This window comes from Synchiropus splendidus, chromosome 6 (genome assembly GCF_027744825.2).
Source record: "Synchiropus splendidus isolate RoL2022-P1 chromosome 6, RoL_Sspl_1.0, whole genome shotgun sequence".
NCBI lineage: Eukaryota > Metazoa > Chordata > Actinopteri > Syngnathiformes > Callionymidae > Synchiropus > Synchiropus splendidus.
In genome coordinates, this window is record NC_071339.1 from 23,100,146 (window position 1) to 23,119,940 (window position 19,795).

At 41.1% G+C, this 19,795-nt stretch overlaps 1 protein-coding gene across 2 annotated transcripts in view; it reads right to left on the bottom strand.

The window, feature by feature from the left end:
* Positions 1–19,795, bottom strand: part of LOC128761202 (plexin-A2-like) — a 119,680-nt gene that overhangs the window by 26,753 nt on the left and 73,132 nt on the right. Inside the window, exons 10-17 of one of the 2 annotated variants that reach the window (XM_053869259.1) lie at positions 18,484–18,684; positions 15,882–15,978; positions 13,185–13,384; positions 9,638–9,789; positions 6,219–6,336; positions 4,953–5,089; positions 2,976–3,143; positions 1,745–1,838 (exon numbers count right to left, since the gene is read on the bottom strand). In XM_053869259.1, coding sequence (XP_053725234.1) covers positions 1,745–1,838; positions 2,976–3,143; positions 4,953–5,089; positions 6,219–6,336; positions 9,638–9,789; positions 13,185–13,384; positions 15,882–15,978; positions 18,484–18,684 — 1,167 coding nt within the window. Of the gene's footprint in view, positions 1–1,744; positions 1,839–2,975; positions 3,144–4,952; positions 5,090–6,218; positions 6,337–9,637; positions 9,790–13,184; positions 13,385–13,410; positions 13,601–15,881; positions 15,979–18,483; positions 18,685–19,795 lie in introns of those variants that run through there. The other variant, XM_053869260.1, reaches the window with a different exon arrangement.

Genomic DNA, 19,795 nt, shown 5'->3' on the forward strand with positions numbered 1-19,795 from the left:
GAGTAAACACTGTTGGCACTTTTTGGCAAAAGTATGGGAGTCCTTTTGTTGTTTTAGATTTTGAGTATCCTCTGCCCATATTGTCTCGAGTGTCGTAGCCTCGAGTGTTATCGTAGGGACCAATTAATATTTCCAAAAAACACTTTCCATATTCATTCCTTTCCATATTCAAAGTGCACAATATTGCAAAATTATAAAAAACAAAAAAAAAATACAGCATAATATATAATATAACATTATATAATTGGCACAACATAATGGAACAAGAGCTGTAATTGTAAGGCACAGTAGTATTCTCATAATATTAACCTTGGAATATTAATGGCCCAATTCAGTATTGTATTATCACATATGTGACTACCTACTCTTTAAATACATATCAATGCAAGCTGCAGACAAAATATATTCAGAAAAATTCTATCATTAAAAAGGCATCTTGAAAAAAAAATCACTGCCTCTTCAAAAAAATATAAAGGGATAAATCATTAACTGTAAATCATTAACAGTCGTCGGAATATCAGAAACTTGAAAATGCAGGGGAAAAAACAGCGGTTGTGATCCAGTAAAAGCAAAGACCCCATCATTTAATTTAAGGTTCTCTCAGTAATGACAAAAAATAGCTTAGCAAAGTACTTCAATACTTGATCCTCTGCTGCATTTGACTCTATGTGCTCTTAACCTTAATAAATAGGCTGTTCCAAAGCACCTTGAAGCATTCACAGACTTCAGTGGGAGAACACAATGGTCCCCTAAAATCTAGACTATATCATTCTTCTTCAACATCAATTCATATTTATTGTCCCTGTGAGCCATATCTTACATCTCCATTGCCATTTGTTAAATTCTAAATCGTATGCTCTGATCATAAACCATAGTGGTTAGGATGCGATATGAGCCAAATCATTTCATTTAAAGGTTAAGCCTCATTAAATCTCTGCAGCAAAGTGCTTCATGCCTTAATAAATAAGAAAAATAATCTTACAGTATCATGCGTCAAACAACTTTCACCCTCTCTCCCTTTCTTTCTCTCACTCCTTCAGGCTGTTTACTTTTTCAGTGAAGCTTTGGCAAATTGATTTAAGAACGATTAATTTGCAGCACTGCTGCCACTCGCATCAGAAGCTTATATATCTATAAATAAATATATTTTGGATGATATGCTTGAGGCAACTTTTAACGGTGAATCATCCTTAAATCTGCCATGAGGGAAGTGAGTTTTGAGTGAGTTAAAGTGACACGTGTTGCACAAATCAACTGGATGGCACAGTGGTTTATGATATCACACAGGTTATGGATTTATTCTCCAGGCCTTAGAAAGCCTGACCTGGGTGTTTCTCCTGGACAGATTTATGTAGCTACAAGCTAAGCTAAGCCTCCGAAGACTCTTGAGGATCACGTTCAAGCTTTCAAAAGTACTCTTCATCTGACTCACACCAAGGACTCATCACTTTATATCTCCATGCAATGTACATTTCCAAAACATTACAAAAACATAACTACATAAATGACTTTTTGCTAAAAAAAAATGCATTCAAGTATGTTAATATATAAATGTATTGCGATAATATTGGTCTACGCTCTTAGTGCTTCTCCAGTTTTTGTATATCAGTTGTGCTGGGCCATGTTAATCATTCTAAGAGATGAGTATTTCTCCAATTATATCAGACAATATAAAAAGATTATTCATCAAGGACTCTGCATGTAGAATCTGTGCGGCATGTTATTTATTCCTTTTCATACTCACATTGACAGATTCGTGTCCAGCATATTTGACTCTGACCCGCGGCTCCTGAACAACGTCCAGGTTGGTGCCGGTCACTGTCAGCGTGGTGTGGCCGCTGTTTGACAAATACAAACAATAATTTATTTTCCATGCCGGTGAAAAACATGCAAAATATAAACATAAATGACTGTGCCGTTGTAAGACTGGCAGCTCAAGAGATCAATCTTTATAACTCGCAAACAATCCCAACGTTTTCCAGAGCAGCTGCATTAATGCGGGCTTGGGCAGGTAAAGCTGGCGAACCGTCCTGCTTTTTGTTATTGGGCAGGAGAGCCAGATCAAACGACGGACCAGCTGGCTGCTATTTTATATTCATCCACCACTGCGAAGCTGGAGAAGCTTGAATACAGGTGCAGCTTGTTTACATCTCCCTGCTAGATGAGATTAGAATATACAACGCTCTCTAATCTTTGCGAAACCTGCGCCTCAGTGTGAGCTTGAAACAGTGGGAAGAGGAGCCAGCATACATGAGAGAACTAATGAAAAGTAGTGAGAGGAAAAGAAAAAAAAGTGGCCAGTCTAGTCAGCCTGCCAATCCTTCTCTTCTCCCACTTCAAAGGCCACGTAAGCCGGTGGAGCCACATCGAGCGACTGCACATTCATGATGAGGACTCCTGATTGCAGCGCCTCGGAAAGCTCCCCCTGTCACGAGGCTGAGGGCCGGAGCGTCTCTCTCTCTGAAGTCTAATCTGCAGGGACACCGTAATCCCACCCTAACCCAAATTAAGTGTCATCTTTTATTTAGTGAATTCCAGGTAACACACCTTTCAATATTTATGCAGCAAATTATCTCGCACGGTTATATAAGCAACTCCCCACCAGTCAAGTGCAGAAGTAATGAGGAGAAGGTGCTCCAGAAGTAAATTTGGTGCCTGAAATACTTCTCCTGTTGATTGCGGCTCATTCTTAAGAGAGTGCTGTCAAAGATAACAAAAATACACCACAGCATTCGCACACCCTTGCTGTATCTGAACCTTCCCAACTGCTGGATATTTTGTTATTTTCAGTGTATATACTAGGGTCTGTGGGTCAGAGTCTTTCAATCATTTGCATCTGACGGTGTGATCTGTTCACTGATAGACATAAAAAAAACATCATGAGGTGCTTGATCTCTCTGGAAGCCACATTAAAATTCACACAGAATGCTGCTGAGAACCTGCCAGCATGTGTGTTTAGCTTTGTTTTAGCTCACCTGGTAATACTCCACAGGGGCTCGATGCGCTGGACCGTGGGGTCTTCTATGTACTCAAAAGACAGACTGCCAGGAACTTTGGCGCGATCCACGCTCAGGCTGACCTGCACCGGTCCCGCTCCGGTTACAGATGGAGCAGAGAAGCACACAATCTCTGACATGGTCCTCCTGGGGGGCGAATGAAAGAGGGTTGAAATTTGGAGCCCGGTGATTGCCTTTCTACGATATAGTAAATCAAAATCTTTGTTTGTGGAATGACATCTATTGAGAGTAAATATTGAGAGGAAATCATATTGAGAGTAAATGCATCAAGGCCAAAAATACAGCACAAAAAAATGAGGGCCGGTCGAAGACAGGAGGCCGCAGCAAATCCTCCAACTGAATCCATCTCGGTCAACCTCACAAGTCATGCCTGTCTCCATCATTTATGGCAGTCGTGAACCGCCTTGATAGTCTTCCTCCTCCCTTTTCTGGTGATTCCATCTTTAACATTCTTCGTCCAACATGTCCACTGTCTACTTCCTATACACGCCTCCAAACATGTGATCCTTAATTTTGTCTCTATATGACTTAATCCTAGGAAATGTCCACTCTCCCTCCAAACCATTCCCCATGGCTTGCTGTCCCACAAAGCAGGGCTTTTTAACCTTTTTGATCTCAGGGCCCACCTTTCCCAGAATACATGGGCCTGGAGCCCATTCAATAGAAATGATCCATTACTCATGATTCCATTTGTGATCAACAACCATATTTAATATATAAACAAAAACAAACAAACCAAAACCTTGTGAAATGACATGAAACCATGAAGATATTTATTTATCATCAAAAAGTCCAACCAGCAGCAGAACCAGGTAAAAGTGATATTTATCAAATTTACTACAGAAAAAATTCACTTGGTGCAAACTGTTTTTTGAGAAAATTGGAAAAACTGAATACAATTCAGAATAAAAGAATTTTATTCAAAAAACATGTCTAAATATCATAAAATAAAAATATATTTTATTTAAAGTTCAAAGAAGATATAAGTGCAAATGAAAGCATCTCCATAGAATGTTCTAATTTATTTTCCAAACTGCTTCAACAGGTGCTTTTATGAAAAGTTTTTACCATTTGTGGGAGGGGCGAAAATCACTTTCTTTATCGTTTTTTCTTCTCCATAGTTGCTAACTATCACAGATTTGGAGCTGTCAAGTCAATTCAGTGACTCGCTACTGCCACCATATGTGGCTGATGTATCAAAACCGAGTGTCTCGCGGCCCTCATGGCCCAAAGATGTAAAAGAAAAAAAACTTTTAGCGGCCCTCTAGGAGGTGCTCGCGGCCCAACTATGGGCCCAGCCCAGTGGTTAAGATTGACTGCTATAAAGCTTCCCTTTCACTCTCACTGCTAGCTTGAGATCAAAGTAAAGACAGAACTTGTACTCACATTATTTTTTTCTCCAACCGCACTCCACATTTTACAGCTGAATGATGAGTTTAATACACGTCATGTATTCAACCATCTCAGACCTTCATAGGTCAGCATTTAATTACATTAAAGGATGCAGTACTTCTTGTCCCTGCAGTGACGACATTTTATTTCTAATATTCAGCAAGCCAAATATATTTTAGTTCAGGTTTGCTCTGTGCTACGCTCGATAATTCCAGCCTTGTAACAAACACAATGTATGATCTGTGGGACCCATTGCGCTCACAGTAATAATTTATAAGCACTTCTTGTTTCCTGTGAAAGATTTGCGTCATATTTACGTCAAAAACAGCCTCCTTTGATTTTCACAGTTCTGCTCACACTCATTAACACAGCCATTTTACCCATCACTCGTGAAGCCCATGTCACAGAGCAATTTACACACTTGTTTGTAGTGGAATTTCCCTGTATGGTCAATTTGGTACAAGGCAAACGGTTTATGTACTGAGATAAGATCAGAACATTTGGAAAATGACCCAATTCAACACCCGTTGATGTATAACTCACCTGTAAAGCTCACAGGTTTGATTGCCAAAGTAAACGGTGATGGTGCTGCCGGCACTGAGGTTCTCTCCAACTATGGTCACTTTGGTGCCACCGGACTCGGGTCCTCTCCCGGGAGTCAGGGCCAGCATAGAGGGCGTCTGTCATGAATGAAAACCATAGTTAGCCAACAGCTAGTTCGCCACACTTTTGTGATGACGTCAAAACAAGGTTGTGAAACGTATTTGCTCAGAGGAAAAGCTTTAATTGAAATACATTTTCGAATATTATGCTCTTAATATTCACACTAGTTACCATACACCATAAACCATATATGCCTTTAACCTTGTTAGCACTGATCCATATCTGAATAGACACTAAACTGATTTGACTTGAAGTATGTCAGAGAAATGGAGGATATCTGTTATTATAAATCTTATTAAAATTAAAATTGCTTAGCCGATGATGGAAAAAATCTGACTCACTCTTCTATAGTCTAAATTTGTTAATTAATTACGCCTAATGTTGTGGCTGTCTCATCCCCAAGGGCAAAGATGATGTGACTCGCCATTCCTGCATTTATACCCACAGTGTGATTCAAATGAGAAAAATGATTCCTCTATAATGGAATTTCACCCCCCAAAATTTTATTCTAAATGACCTATTAGCGTCATGTCACTTGTGGTTTAAGAAAATCTAATCGTCCACGGATTGTCTCCTGTGGCACGCTACTCCCGACATTTACCAGACGGGTTGCATTTCCTATTACAGTGTCAGATCTTGCTGAGGAGTAGTAGCACCTGGGAATTTCATGGAATTCTTGTGTGTTCTGTCACCACCTGTGTATCTCCAGAGGAGCCTGCACTGGCATTTCCACCAAATGATCGTCCACTACACCTCAAAACCTGAACATCAGCGACCGTTCCTCGCAGGAAAGCTGCATTAGGAATCACAGTTTGTGCTCTAAAATCACTGTTTTATTGTGTCTTCATGACAGCCAGAGTTGTAATTGTTTAAAAAAGTAATTCACACGAACATGTATTGTTTTAGTCAGTCTTGTAAACGGCCTCTTGACATTGATCTCATTCATCATTTGAGTTGGATTTCAAGCCACTTCAGCACATCTTTGATGTCCCGTCATCGTATCCAGACAAGAAGGAAACAATTAAAATGGTTAATATTGCGCAGATAGACTGAGATTCAAGTCTTCTCATGATGTCCCACCCACTTAATGATGATTTACGAGCAGATTTCCCCCCTCACACTGTTATTGAAAGAATTAGTGTTTACCACAAATGAGTAGAGTTGTGTGGACTGGGCTCGCAGTTCTGGCCTGCACTCGCCGACGCAAAGCTTGACCGGACCTGGTGAGCTTCCTTTGGGTGCAGCAACCATCTCACACACGATCCTGCCAGAACAAAACACAGGGCTGAACGTGGGATTAGAACACGGAAAGCACGTCCGACAACTCCTGTCACTCTTTTGTGCAGTGCCGTCTCTGCCGTGCGCAGTGATTGATCCATGCTCTCATGGAAGTTTTGGGTCAATTTCAGAGGCCATCTCTCAACGTAATGGGAAACCTATAACAGCAATATAACTCAAATGATAAACGACTACTCCTCTCCGTCCCCAGTGCGACTGCCACCCACCATTACCTGCAGTTGTCATGACAACATCTGGTCTTCTTTAATAAATCAGTATTGCTTGTCAGGTCAATAAGATAAAGTGTCCCATGAATAAGTCATTATCGTAACTGACCCTGGTGAAATTAATGATAGTAACAGCTGTAATAGCAGATTTTAAAGGACTGTGCCTGCCAAATGAATAGCCTCCATTTATGTTTTTGCCAGGGGTGCATGATTTATCCGCCCCTTCCCATAGGAACGCAGCGTTGAAATTCCCCATCTTCACTCATACAGGAAGCAGTTAGCAGCACAAAATAAATATGTAAATAAATCCAGTATGGAAACAGGGGTTGGTAATATGATATATATACTCTAAAATTAAAAAAATATTCATTTTCTTTTGCTTATTCCTTTAATGCCAGGGTCGGGAACCTTCGACTTAGAGAGCCAAAAACCCCACATATTTTAAAATGTAATTCCATGACAGACATATACAGGTATTTGTTACATACTGAATAAAACTAGCTATAGTTAGAGCGTTAGTGGAAGATTCTACTGGGGTGGAACACATTCACCATGTCCCAGGTTTATAGCGGCATCTAATGATTACAATTAACTTTATATTTTAAAGCGCTCTTGAACCGCTCCTCCGTTCCACCATTACTGAATGAATGCGAGAAATAGTCACATCAAGCAGTTTTCAACTTATTTGGCGACAGCACTGTCGCGTGGTTTTGTATGAGACAAAGTAGCATCAATCCCATCTCTTTCAACAATAAACTCAGTTTGCTGCTTTGCAGTGCAACCAACCAATTACTAGGGCTGGGTATCGATTCTAATTTCAAGAATCGATTCGATTCCGATTCTCATGACTTAGAATTGATTATCACGATTCAATTTGATCCGATCCGATCCAATCTCGATTCAGGTTAGTATTTAAACCATTTTCTGAGCTGTTGCCATAATCACATGACAAGTTACACAACATATTAATACTAGTATCATATTGACATTCCACAGGAAATTAATGAAGCATTCATAGTAAATGATAATAAAGATCCAGACACAGAAGTGATGTGACTGCTCATGGGACTGGTGCATTATTAGAAATATGACATTAAAAATTCACCCAAAAGATGCTGCTGTTTAATACTAGTGCGTTTTTATTTCATTACCAAAATGAAAAAAAGATATTCTCAGCCATTGAAAATGTAAACAGAGTGCTGGTGACTGACTTCACAGCAACCTGACGGTCATTGGTCACGATGTAAACAGTTCTATGTGGTCTGTAGTACGTACGACAAGAGGTCCCACTCCTCATCAATATAGTGAGTTGTCAGATTCGTGTAAGATTGCGAAGATGTCCACGCATCACTTGTAATGCCCACCCTGACTGCTGAGTGAAGCTTACTTTTCACGTTTTCTTTGACTGACTGGTGCATGTTTGGGATAACAGACGTTTGCGAGACACCGTAGCATAGTGAGGCTCTGTTACTTTCATTAGCCGCCTGAAGCCCTCGTTTCCAACGACGGAAGACGGGCGCATATCTTTGCAAATGAAGCCCGCAATCGCTTCAGTTATTTTGACAGAGCCTGCAGAATTACCCGGTAGTGGTAAAGTTCGCTCGAGTTTCATTTGTTGTGGCCCGGTGGATGGCTTGGACAGGAGCTCTGGGTGATGTCGCGTCACGTGACTCGTGAGGTGGGTCATATTTCCGCAATACTGCAACACTTCCAGTACCTCGATTAGGCATACGTGCTAATTGCTATGCTTTTGTCGAGCGCGTTTTTGGTTTGGTCGCGTCTGAACGTTGCTAGTGTTGCCACTGTGAGGAGGCTTGTTGTTTTGACTTTGGTGTCCCAGGTGCGCGCATGCGCACTTCACCCAGAGAATATGTGTTAAAACGTAAATTAATTAATCCGATCTTTGGACCTACGAATCGATTTTATGGAATTGATGTACGAATCGATTCAGAATCGGAAAATCGATTTTTTAAACACAGCACTACCAATTACTATTGTTTATTGCTACAATATTGCCACGCCTCCACAGCTGATCACCTGAGCTCCGCGAACAGATGAGGAGTGGGAAGAAGTTGGAATATATGTGGACAAAAACAGTGCATTTTAGCACTTTATTGTCGCTAAAATTTCATCCGCCTGATCTGCCGAGGCTCAGTTCTTAAAATAACCACCTGCCCTGTCAGAGGAAGGAGAGATTACATTCTTGATTCTGGCCTTATTAGAACTATAGTGGTGCTAAATTCACAGGTCATTGCTTTATGATAGGATTCTACGTAATGCGCTGTATATACCAAGTGACACCTCAGTTGAAACATTGTTGAGCGCTCCCAATCGTCGCACCCAACCACATCCTAAATTTGTACACCACACGTTGGGGACAGCATTTCCATCCATTGGATCACCTATGCAATGCATGATAGTTGAACAATAGTTGTGTTCATAAAAACCCAAAATGCTCTCCTTGTCAGAGACTTCATTGATTAATAAGAAGTCTTGCATTATCAGATTAAAATAGCAGAAGCTTGACTAGGTGATGACAGCACGGCACAGATGTGTGACTAAATTCAGACGGAGAAATTCTCGTACTATGTTGAGGATCGGCCGCGGGCTTCATTGATGCAGTAAGGTCACACTACAACTCGTCCTTGCCCTTCCTCCCTACCTTGTATACACAACACAATCTTGTCCAATTTTGCGTTTGCCTCCTGTTTTCTCACTATTTTTTACGAGGATATAAATAAAGCTTGGGTCCAATCGCATTACATGCTTGTGAGAGGAACACATGGCTAAAAGATTGTCCCTGCAGTCAGCGACACACGCCGCATTTCAATTACAGCTGGGCCGACAGCCTCATGACGACAGTGACACAAAGACTTGTCTTCTTTTTTGGCTGCAGCACAGCTATGAAAAGCTCCCGCGCTCCCACAATCTGATGAGGCGTCAACAGGCTCTTCTTGTTCCCACTCATATATTTTGTCAGACAGAAAGAGACTGTGTATGTGCTGATTCCATTATTTTTTTTCAGGATTGTGTCGAACAGCTGAAGAGTGTGTTTCTTACTGTTCAGCAGTGATGTATCCTTCCTCCTGAGCGACACAGTCAACTCCTGCCACCTTCACGTTTCCTTCCAGCTCAGAGAAGGACAGACCCAGGTTGAGGCCCTGGATGGTCACCAACGTACCCCCCTCTAATGGTCCAGCAACTGGAGTCACCTATGATTGAAGGATATGGATAGGTGACTGAATTTCTCACCAGCACTTTTGTGTATATCTGTGTCGAACTGGACAATGCGCCGCACAGCTGCAGACATTTCATGTTGTTTATAAATAATAACCTGCTAGTTAATAGCTCTCCCTACAAGTCCCATATGGTAGTGCAACAGTTGATGCTCTTGTTATGGTAATGTAATTTGAGCTTTTTTTTTGTTTTTTGTTTTTTAATTCACCGTTGTTTTACATGAATTTCCTTCTCATCCTTTTCAGCCATTTAACAGTGTTCACACTGTGACTGGCTTGTATGTTTAATAAGAGTTAAAATATGTTATGTGTTGAAATTATTGTTTGCAAAATACCCTTGAGAAAGTGAATGTGAATAAAAATAAAATAGATCAAAAGTCACATAGTGAGAAGACGAACCTAAGCACCTGAAGAAGAGCCATTTGCTAGTTCACTGTTTCATTGTAAGTTAATTAATTAATTATCCTTGCTTTATTTGTATTAGCTATTACAAACATATTTTAGGATATTTATTCATTACCTTTTTCTGCCCACTGGACCACTTTAACATCCCTCAACAAGCACAGCCCAACAAACAACAGGGGCCCTACATTTGGGATGTACGCCACAAGGTCACATAGGTTGTGCTAAATAATAATCATGAAAAACAGACATAAATGAATGAATATGATGACATGAATAATACAACGAGGCAAACAAATAAATTATTTCTTTTTTTTTTTAATAAAAATGGGATGAATGTTATCACCAAAGAAAGGGACCAAAGAAATCACTCGTTATTCATATCTGAATGCTTTTGAATATAATTAATTGCTAGTGTTATAATCATTCAACAAAAGAGCTTCAAAAGACAAAGCTGCAGATATCCTGTTCTCAGTCCTTTCGAGTGTAAAATAAGGCTCCCAGCAGGAGAACCTGGACCCGCGGAGCAGAACAGGAGCTACGCTTTAGAAAAACTTGTGGCAAGCTGATCCATTGTGCTGCAGCTTCAGCAGAAACTCGAATAATACTACAAGGACATCAGACACTTGGGTCTGTCTGAAGTGGAAGCATCTGGCATTTCTGCGCCTGACCCACTGTGTTTCATTCAGGGAAATGAACGGGAGATTGCGACATAAAAGACCCATCACATCTCTAAACAGGCTAAATTAGTTGAGCCGTCAAGCACTTAGGCTATTCAGCGAGAGTGGAATACATTGTTAGATGGACTCTGATAAACAAGCTGTTTCGTGATCTTGTGGTGGCGAGTGTAAAACGTGTTTCCCTGTGCTGCCTCGTCATATCGTTCTGCTCTTTCCTCTCACCAAATGGAAATAGACTTCATCTGCTTTCAGGAGGTTGCAAGACCAGAACCAGGGTCTGCTTATGTAAGAGCAAGATATTGTTGGATCTGCTAGTATCATTGATTCTGTTGGAGCGTAGTGCTGGGGTGCATCAGTAATTCCTTTTGCAACTGGAATTTTAAGGCCCACTCTTTATCTAGCGTTCCACTGCTGAATCCAAAAGTTGTTGAGACATTTACTGAACACTCAAAAGTGAAATCTGTGAAATCTTTCAAGAAAGAAGGGTACCATTCTCTCTTTTTGGAATTGTAGGGTGCAGACACTGTCTGTGTTTATGGAGTGAGACGGACCCAGATGGTTTCTAGAATATTTTTGTGATCTAAAAAGTCAAAGGACTGAATATACGATTTATCTTCATATAGAGATCAGATCAGGCCCCAAAATCACATTCAAGCGCCACAGATTTACTGCACCATTTTAGCAACTACTCATTAGTTGAACGCTCGCGTGTCTCCTCACGTTATATCATTAACATGATCAAACATGTAATATAGAGTGAATAAATGCAATTGTCCCTGCTGTCCGTATAAAGCCCATGTAGCTTGGGTGGTCTATCCATTTAACAACAGCTAACAACTCCACATTCCAGTTGCTGCATTGATATTTTATAAGTCATTTTACTGAGTTACAGGTCAAGAATTGTATGCTTATTGCATTGTCAACATATTACTGTTCTAACTTTTACTTATAACTTTATGTAGTAGTATTTAAGTGAAATTTAGCCATGTAGCTTTTACATCTAGGGTGAGAGCTTCTGTGTTGCTTGTTGTTGCGTGATACTGTTTCAATAGCAACTGTTTTGATTTTGTCATGTGTTTTACATGACAGTAAAGTTATTCATTCATATCACAATTATTCCTTATGTTGGATAGGAGAAATAAAAGTCAGATGACGTCTGCTGACATTTTGACTACGTTGTGTCATCTGTCATATGACTAACAGTCAAGAGAGCTTCATGTCCTCTCTCTGCTCCTGTGAACTGTGTGAAAAGATCAACAGGACTTAACCTCGTCCTGCTCCAAAAGTTTGTTGCAGATTGTTTTCCAAATATTGCTAAGTCAATGTCTGGCTCAGGGAAGTCACAAAGGCACTCTTCCTTAATCTCCCATGTCTCTCAGCGTAAATTAATATTTTGTCAAAGCTTTCACAAAGCTGCCTGAGAGAGCTCCATTCTGTTTACAAGGTTTTCCATGGTGAATTTGAGCTGGATAAAATCTACAGCCAAGAGTGAAAGTGTGAAATGCGTTTCATTCTATACAACCATTTTCAGTGGATGTCACCACAACATTTGCAATCTTTGGTAAATAGCCCTCTCCAGTTGTGTACGTTGGCCAACAACTGCACTCCGCCAGACTGCCATTGGCAAAATGCGTGCACCCATTCATACGCCACCAGTGTCGATAGCTCTCTGAAAAAGCAATTCAACTCATTGAAAAACTTTTACAAAACCTGTTTACAAAACCTGGTTTTGAGCTTAGAGCAACCTCAGTCCTGTCTGGTTGGAGTTGGTACGTCATTGTTGTGATAGTGTGAATGGTTGTTAGAATCTCTGCAAGCCCCGTGATAGGCTGGAGATCTGCCTCTCACCTAAGGCAGTAGGAAAAGCTCTGCTATAACTTCAATTACTTCATGTCACCTAAGGGTGTGTCATATCATGAAATATATGTCTCCACCCGAATGACAGAGCAGTTCATGACCTCTGAGAAGACCTGTCCACTGCGTAACCAGATTACGTTTATTTTCATCCTGATCCAAAATCCATTTCATAACAGTAATAGGGGACAAATATTGTTAAGTGAATGTCTGGCCCAGAGAGATCACGAATGCCCTCTGTCTGAATTGCCATATTAATTATCATTCCACAAATGCAGAGCTAAGATTCTATTGTAAATGGGATGAAACTGGAGGTTTATTCCACACGTAATTAGACCTCATTAATGGTTTTAAAACGAAGCACTCGCCCCACAAGACGTTTCATTCCCAGCCATTAAGCAGTCATAAACCATGATAGAGACAATTTGAACTGACCTCGGTGATGCGAGGGTTGGTGCACTTGACATTCCTGGCCGAGAGGTCCAACCACCGGCTGGCGTAGGGGGAGATGGGGGAGCAGTGCTGTTTCATGGTGCACCTGCCTTCGCTGCTGCACCAGCCGCACTGGAACTTTCTCTCGGCTCGGAGACACATGCCGCAGCTGTCGCGCTGAGCACTGCATTTGTAGAGGTGCACTGTAGGGTCACGCACAAGCACACATTATGTTCTTTGGAGACGCCATAAGCATTGTACGACATGTTGTTCATGCTGTTAATGTGAAGATTCGCTATATGTTCCAGCACTCTGGAGGTACATTGCCTAATGTATGAACAGTTTAAACATGTAAGCCATTTTCAACCACATTCAGGTAATAGGGTTAGCACTTTCCTCTGTTTGCCTTCATGTTCTTCCTGTTGTGAATAAAAAAGATCAGAAAAGAGTGGATTCAATGATTATTATTAATACTTCTAGGATTTTTGAATCAGTCTTGTGTATTATTGCTCAGGAAATGACACCCATATAAACTACCAAATCAACATGTTCCTAAATAGGGCTGTGCATTTGCAAGTATCTTGCAAAACAATTACAAACCGCGATACAGGAGTGGTGATACCACTGCAACATATTGCTATACTGTGTAAGCTCAGGAAAATATTGTAACTAGACACTGCTGTTTATGAATATACAGCTTGTGAACGTACCGTGCACGACCGCACATGCTGTCAGTGGAGGTCTGCAGCTATCGTTTAAGCTGCAACCCGGTGTCTGCAGTTGCAGTCTGAGCAGGCTGTGACCCCTACCCTACTCTGCAGCTCAGTCGCCACGGCAACGCTCCACCTGCCTCTCCCTCTCACACACAGTGAATGTCAAAAATGCTGCGTCACTGCGAATGTCATGCGTCTACAGTCTACACTTTGGTCAGGATGGCGAGTTGAAAACGAGTAACTTTGTTGCAATTTTCGAGCAGCAGCCATTGATCACCAATACATTTTCAATGGAGCCGAATCCGTGCTTTCGGCGCATTGGCGAGTCTCATGGAAATTCAGAAAGTGCTACAGTAATTTTGACCACATTTTACGAGAGGCCACACCGTTTGGCCACAATCGCAGTTCAGAAACGCAAAAACACTTTTTTTTTCTCCTCGGCTCACTCAGGTGCATTCACGCTAATAAAGACCAGTACAATATTATGTGCATGAAAAGAGCTTATTCTTATGACATCAGTCCAGTTAGATTTTCAGTTAAATTATGAAGAATGAATCCTTAATCAACGAAATAACTCCAGTGTACAAAAAGTAAAACATTAGTGTTGAACACGTCAAAAGGGCAGCAGCATATCCATGAATGTGGTAAATATTGATCTAGCTGGCTTAAAATATCAAGACAATGTCACAGAGTCAAATATTGTGATATTTCACCAAAATATCAATACAATATTGCGAATCAAATATTTGAGCGAATCCATATGTTCTTATAGCCCTATTCCTAAGGCATTACAAGTTGATTTCTTCGTCCACTGTGACACAATTTTCAGCTTTGTATTTGGCTTCAATTGAATCAAGTGTTTCTCTATGTGTTTCTCTTATCTATGGCCTTTCTTCATGTTAAAAAAAGGTGGTTGGGGAGAGGATGACGATTGGGGCAGACATTCTTAAGCTCTTACAACTATGCAACCTATGATGTTACTTGGTATACAGATAAGTAGATTAAGTGCCAATGAGCGTGACTGACAGTGGCACAAATTTGGGAGTGTGAGTCAAGCTAATGATCCCGCTAGGTACATGGGATACTTCTGCGTCAACATTGGACGAAAGAGTCCACCTCACAACATTGACAGCAGAAATGTTCAATGAAAAAAACAGATCAGACTCTTGAATTTAGGAAAAAGAAAAAAATGCTTGCCCTTCAAAAATATCAAACCATCCAAACCTAGTAATTAAATTTGACTTTTTTTTAATCTTGAGAAAAAAAATAATTTGCAAAACGATTCCTACTCATATTAACTAGTTCTGAAAAGTGGAGACACCCTTGTTAGGAATCATTCGTGGGCATGAATGCTTGTGTCTGTTTGCGGAGGACTCGTGGACTTTCCTGTTAAAGTCAAGAGCATGCACCTCTGTTTTGTCCAGAAAATCTGTGATTTTCTGTACCACGTTTGGAGACACCAACACTCCAGAAAGAGTGTGGATAATTTAAGGCTGTTTTGAATCTTGATGATTTAATGGGCCTTCAAAATTCATTGGATCATTAGAGTGGCCCTCTGCCTCATAGCTTGTGAATTACGATTAAGGTTTGAGTCACGTTTTGCTTTTGGTATGACGTGTATCCACTAGAAGTCCGACGGACTCTGCCTGGGAAACTTCCTGCCGTATTCAAAATAATAATGATCACAGTCGCTGCACTCACCAACCATATCCTGACTTCCAGCATGTTTCATGGGCTCTAATAACTGACAAGGAGCAGCGGACGCCAGTGATGGACGTGAAAAGCAGGCTGAGCAAATATGAGGATTCACCCTTCAACCTCCTGACGCACGGATGATTGGATGCTTTTTAAAGACACTCTCCGCTATTGTGAACTTTTTCTCAAGGCTCAATGGGAGCCTTGAAGAGCAATCCTACCAGCCATCTGTCCCACATAAATTGAGTGCTTTACAGCACTTGGGCAAGGCATTGATGGATGGCAGACGCACCTTTAATCTTCTCTGGATTGTCAATGATGAAATTGCCGTTCCATACGATGGAGAGGTCCACTGCCAGGTCACTGATCTTCACACCCTCGTACAGGTACTGAAAAGAAGGGAGAGAAAGAAAGTGGATATGTGGAGAGAGGCATACAAAAAGACACAATGAAAGACAGAGTGAGGGAAAATGAGAGGATGAAAGGGCAGCCAAGAGACAAGGCTTTTAACCATCTGTCATCTCAGCTATGCTTGTCTGCCCTGCTCCTCGCAGACATTTGGGGACGGAGAAAACCCTTGATAGTGTGGCCGATCATCCACATCTGAAGAAAATGGCCTTTTCGTTCGTTGTCGCAGATGAGCAAGGTGTGCTCGGCATAGAAATGCAGCGCGTCATTTGCATTTCCTCACAAAGTGTCTGGGAATCACAGGTTTCATCACAAAGAGAGAATTTCCATTCAGACAGGGAACAACATTATTGTGGTCTCTGGCTGTCGAGAGCAGATTGAATTTATCTGGCTCAACATGAAAGCACTTCTGTCAGCTCTAACAAAGAATTCTGTCAATATACGTGGTAATAGATTGACTGTATTTCACCGCAGGTTTCATATGTTTGTGTGACTTGGTTTATTTCATCTTCACTCATTACGTGATTAAATGGCAACATTGGGTGGAAGGGAACACACTGCTGTGCATTTATCGGATGCTGACCACAAATAGAAAAGAAAGTTCACTGTTGTCTCTAAGAATAATTATTCAAATGTACTATTTGTGAGGCCTCACATCAAGAACCGATCATTCTAGAAAAATTGATTTTCAGTTTGGACCCCCTAGTCCTACTTTTGCGTGTTGTGTTGGACCATCAGCTTTTATCCACAAGTCTGAGTCTCATAAATACTGTTGGTAGGCTCCCCAAATGTTTCATCTGGTTTTGTTCTCACAGCTCTTGAGGTTTTGGTCCCTAGATGTTTTGTACATGTCCTGATTGATGAAATGCACCGTCTATATTGCTAAAGATTTGGATTCAGTCCATAAAGATTTTAGAAAGCCGAGATATATTGAAAGGTTTTGGGTAACCATGAATCTCTGTCAGTTCTTATAAGAAGGGATGCTCCGATCAGGGTTTTTGCTGTTGATCAACACCGATCACTGATACCGATCACATGGATTGACGATGAATTTGTAATCAAAATGATGAGACTTCCTGAGTACATGATGTGAAAACGTCAACCATTAAATCATTTGAATTCAGACATGTTTTAATATACCTCTTCAAGAAGGCAAAAATAGAAGAAAAAAAAGATATTGCAGAATGCAGCAACTATTCTGTCAAAACACTGACAAGTGAAAAGCATTTCATTTGAAGTGAGATGTCGTATTTTGGCGAATCTCTTGAGACTTTGCGATGTCCGTGAAATATTTACATACTGGCCGCTTGTAGCGGGACTCCGAGACAGAGAGCACTGCATTTATGACAGTTTCCACTCCGGATGTTTTCAAAAGTGTCAGATTCAGGTGGCTAACGAACGTTGCCCATGTCACCAATACGGCGACGGACTCGGTCGTTCCCGTCTCTGTGTAAACGACACCACAGAAAGGCTGGTCATCGAGCTCGGTAAAACTAATGTTTATTTCTTGGGCAATTAGCTTAGCGTTCCGAATCTCACGTAGCGATAACATCTTCATTCGCTGCTTTGTCCTGACCCCAGAGAGTAAGGCCTCCTCCTGGCCAAACCCTAGAGGCTCGATCCGGTCCAGATACCTCCGCTCTGCCATCATTAATCTGCTTGATTGCGTAAAGAAAATTGTGTCAACTTTGTCTCACTTTAAATCTCTCCAATGTCTCTCTCTGATCTTACTATTAAAAAGAAAACAGATTGTTTATTTCATGTATTTCTTGTCCCTGAGATGAAACGATACATATGCATATAACATATTTGACGCAATAATGTCAGGCCGTAATTTCACTTTTTCCCTACTTACTCCTTTTTTCATAATATATAGCCACAAAATCGAACTAACTCTTTTTTCTTCCCAACTGTTTTTTGGCTTAACTGCCCCTCACTACAATCACGGTGGTACAATATGGCCAGTAAGGCAATGTAATTGCCCACCCCTGATCTAGACTAATGCTAGATCTTCAAGTCTTTGCTTTGGCTCCGACTTCCCTCCTCAAAGTTGTTGGGGTTTTTTTTTTCCTGAGGTTCTTGCCAGCTGGTGTGGTGGTCTTCGTTTTAACGCAAATTGAAGGACTGGCAATAAAAAGTGGTTGACATCCATCTAAAGGCCGATGGCTGAAAAATCCCTCCACATACAGTGGTAACTTGTGCAAATTAGAAAAGCGCTGCGATATAATCTTTTTGGGGCGGACCACCCACTTGAGCACACAAGCACTTAGTCTCCAGTAGTCAAGGTCAGAATGAATTTGAGTTTTACCCAAACTGCAATTTAACTTCTACCCTTCATCCCTGCCTGGCTCTCATACTCCTCACTCTGCTCTGCACCTTAAGGCGGTTTGAGCTGATATTCCCTGTGTCTGATGCCGACACAGCATCCGTGCTGTCGCCTCCTCTGACAGCTGTGAGTTTCCCAGTGGGAATGTTTCGGGTCATACCGAGCTGTTCTGACACTGCACGCTGGTGCTGTTGAAGCGCAGTGCCGTCACTCGGTGGCTGACTCCCTGCACATGCACCACACACTCGTAGCCTCGCTGACCCGACTGCGGCTGAGGAAGGTTGCGAGCCTTCAGGGTGATGGGGCGCACTTCGCCAGCTGGGATGAGGATTTCACCAGAGTGCAGAAGCTGCGGGCAGTTCTGCGGAAAAACAACATCAACAGTTATCAATCCTGCAACATTTACTGTGATATCGACTGTTACTGAAACAATAACTGCTGTTAGTATGACTGGGCCAGCTATTACTGGTTGTTATCATGATTTTTTCTGACAGGTTACAGCAAAAATGTGACTTGTGACACCAAGAGTACTGAAACTACTCAAACAACTGTATTGCTTGTTACCACTACAGTTACTGCAAAAGCCCCTGACAAGTACTACATTAGTACTGTTAATGTTTGTTTTTTCTTTTCGAAGTAATACAAGTAATGTAAAATAATGTACTGAAACAAATTATACAAATGCTACAACTACTGCAATATCGGCCATAGAAAACCAGATTGCATTTTGAAACGTTTTTTCTGTCCTGCAAGACTTCAATTGCAATAGTAGAAATGAATACATTGTTGTGACACACTTCATTCTCTGCTGAGAGAACAGCATAAACACAATTACTATAGATCATTTCACTGCCATTCAAGCCCCAAAGTTGGCTTGTTAGACCATTTGACTTCAAGAATTCCGAGGTTCTTCTGCAACAGCCATAATAATTCCCACAGACTTTCTTCAGGGACTGACATACATTACCCAGCTGTTCCTCATGCATCATTTATATTTGAGTATTTACATAAATATTTTTCCCCCGGGGAGATTAATGACGTTATCTATGCAAATAAGTGTGGATCATCTCTGTGTAGCCGTGTGTGATCTGTGCACACACGCACTTATTCTAGCTGGACAAATGGAGGGCAGGGATTAAAGGGGCACATGCTAATCCACATATATAAATAAATTGTGCATTCCTCAATTTAAAAAGATGCAGTTGTTTTTATGCAACCACTCACTTCCCATGCACAGCAATCTGGCTGAATCTGGAAACTTGTTTCTTCCGCTCTGAGCGCAGAAGACGTTATTTCCAGTTGGTGCCATATATTAAGATTCGATGATTGTTACATGCTGTTTTTGTCGTTGGCTATTGTCTTGGGTGAACGGGAACATGGTTTCTGATTTCATAAAAAAAAAAAGCCATTGAAATGCCAATAAACATAATCTAGATTTTTCATGATGATGACATTTGCCCCTCAGAGCTCAA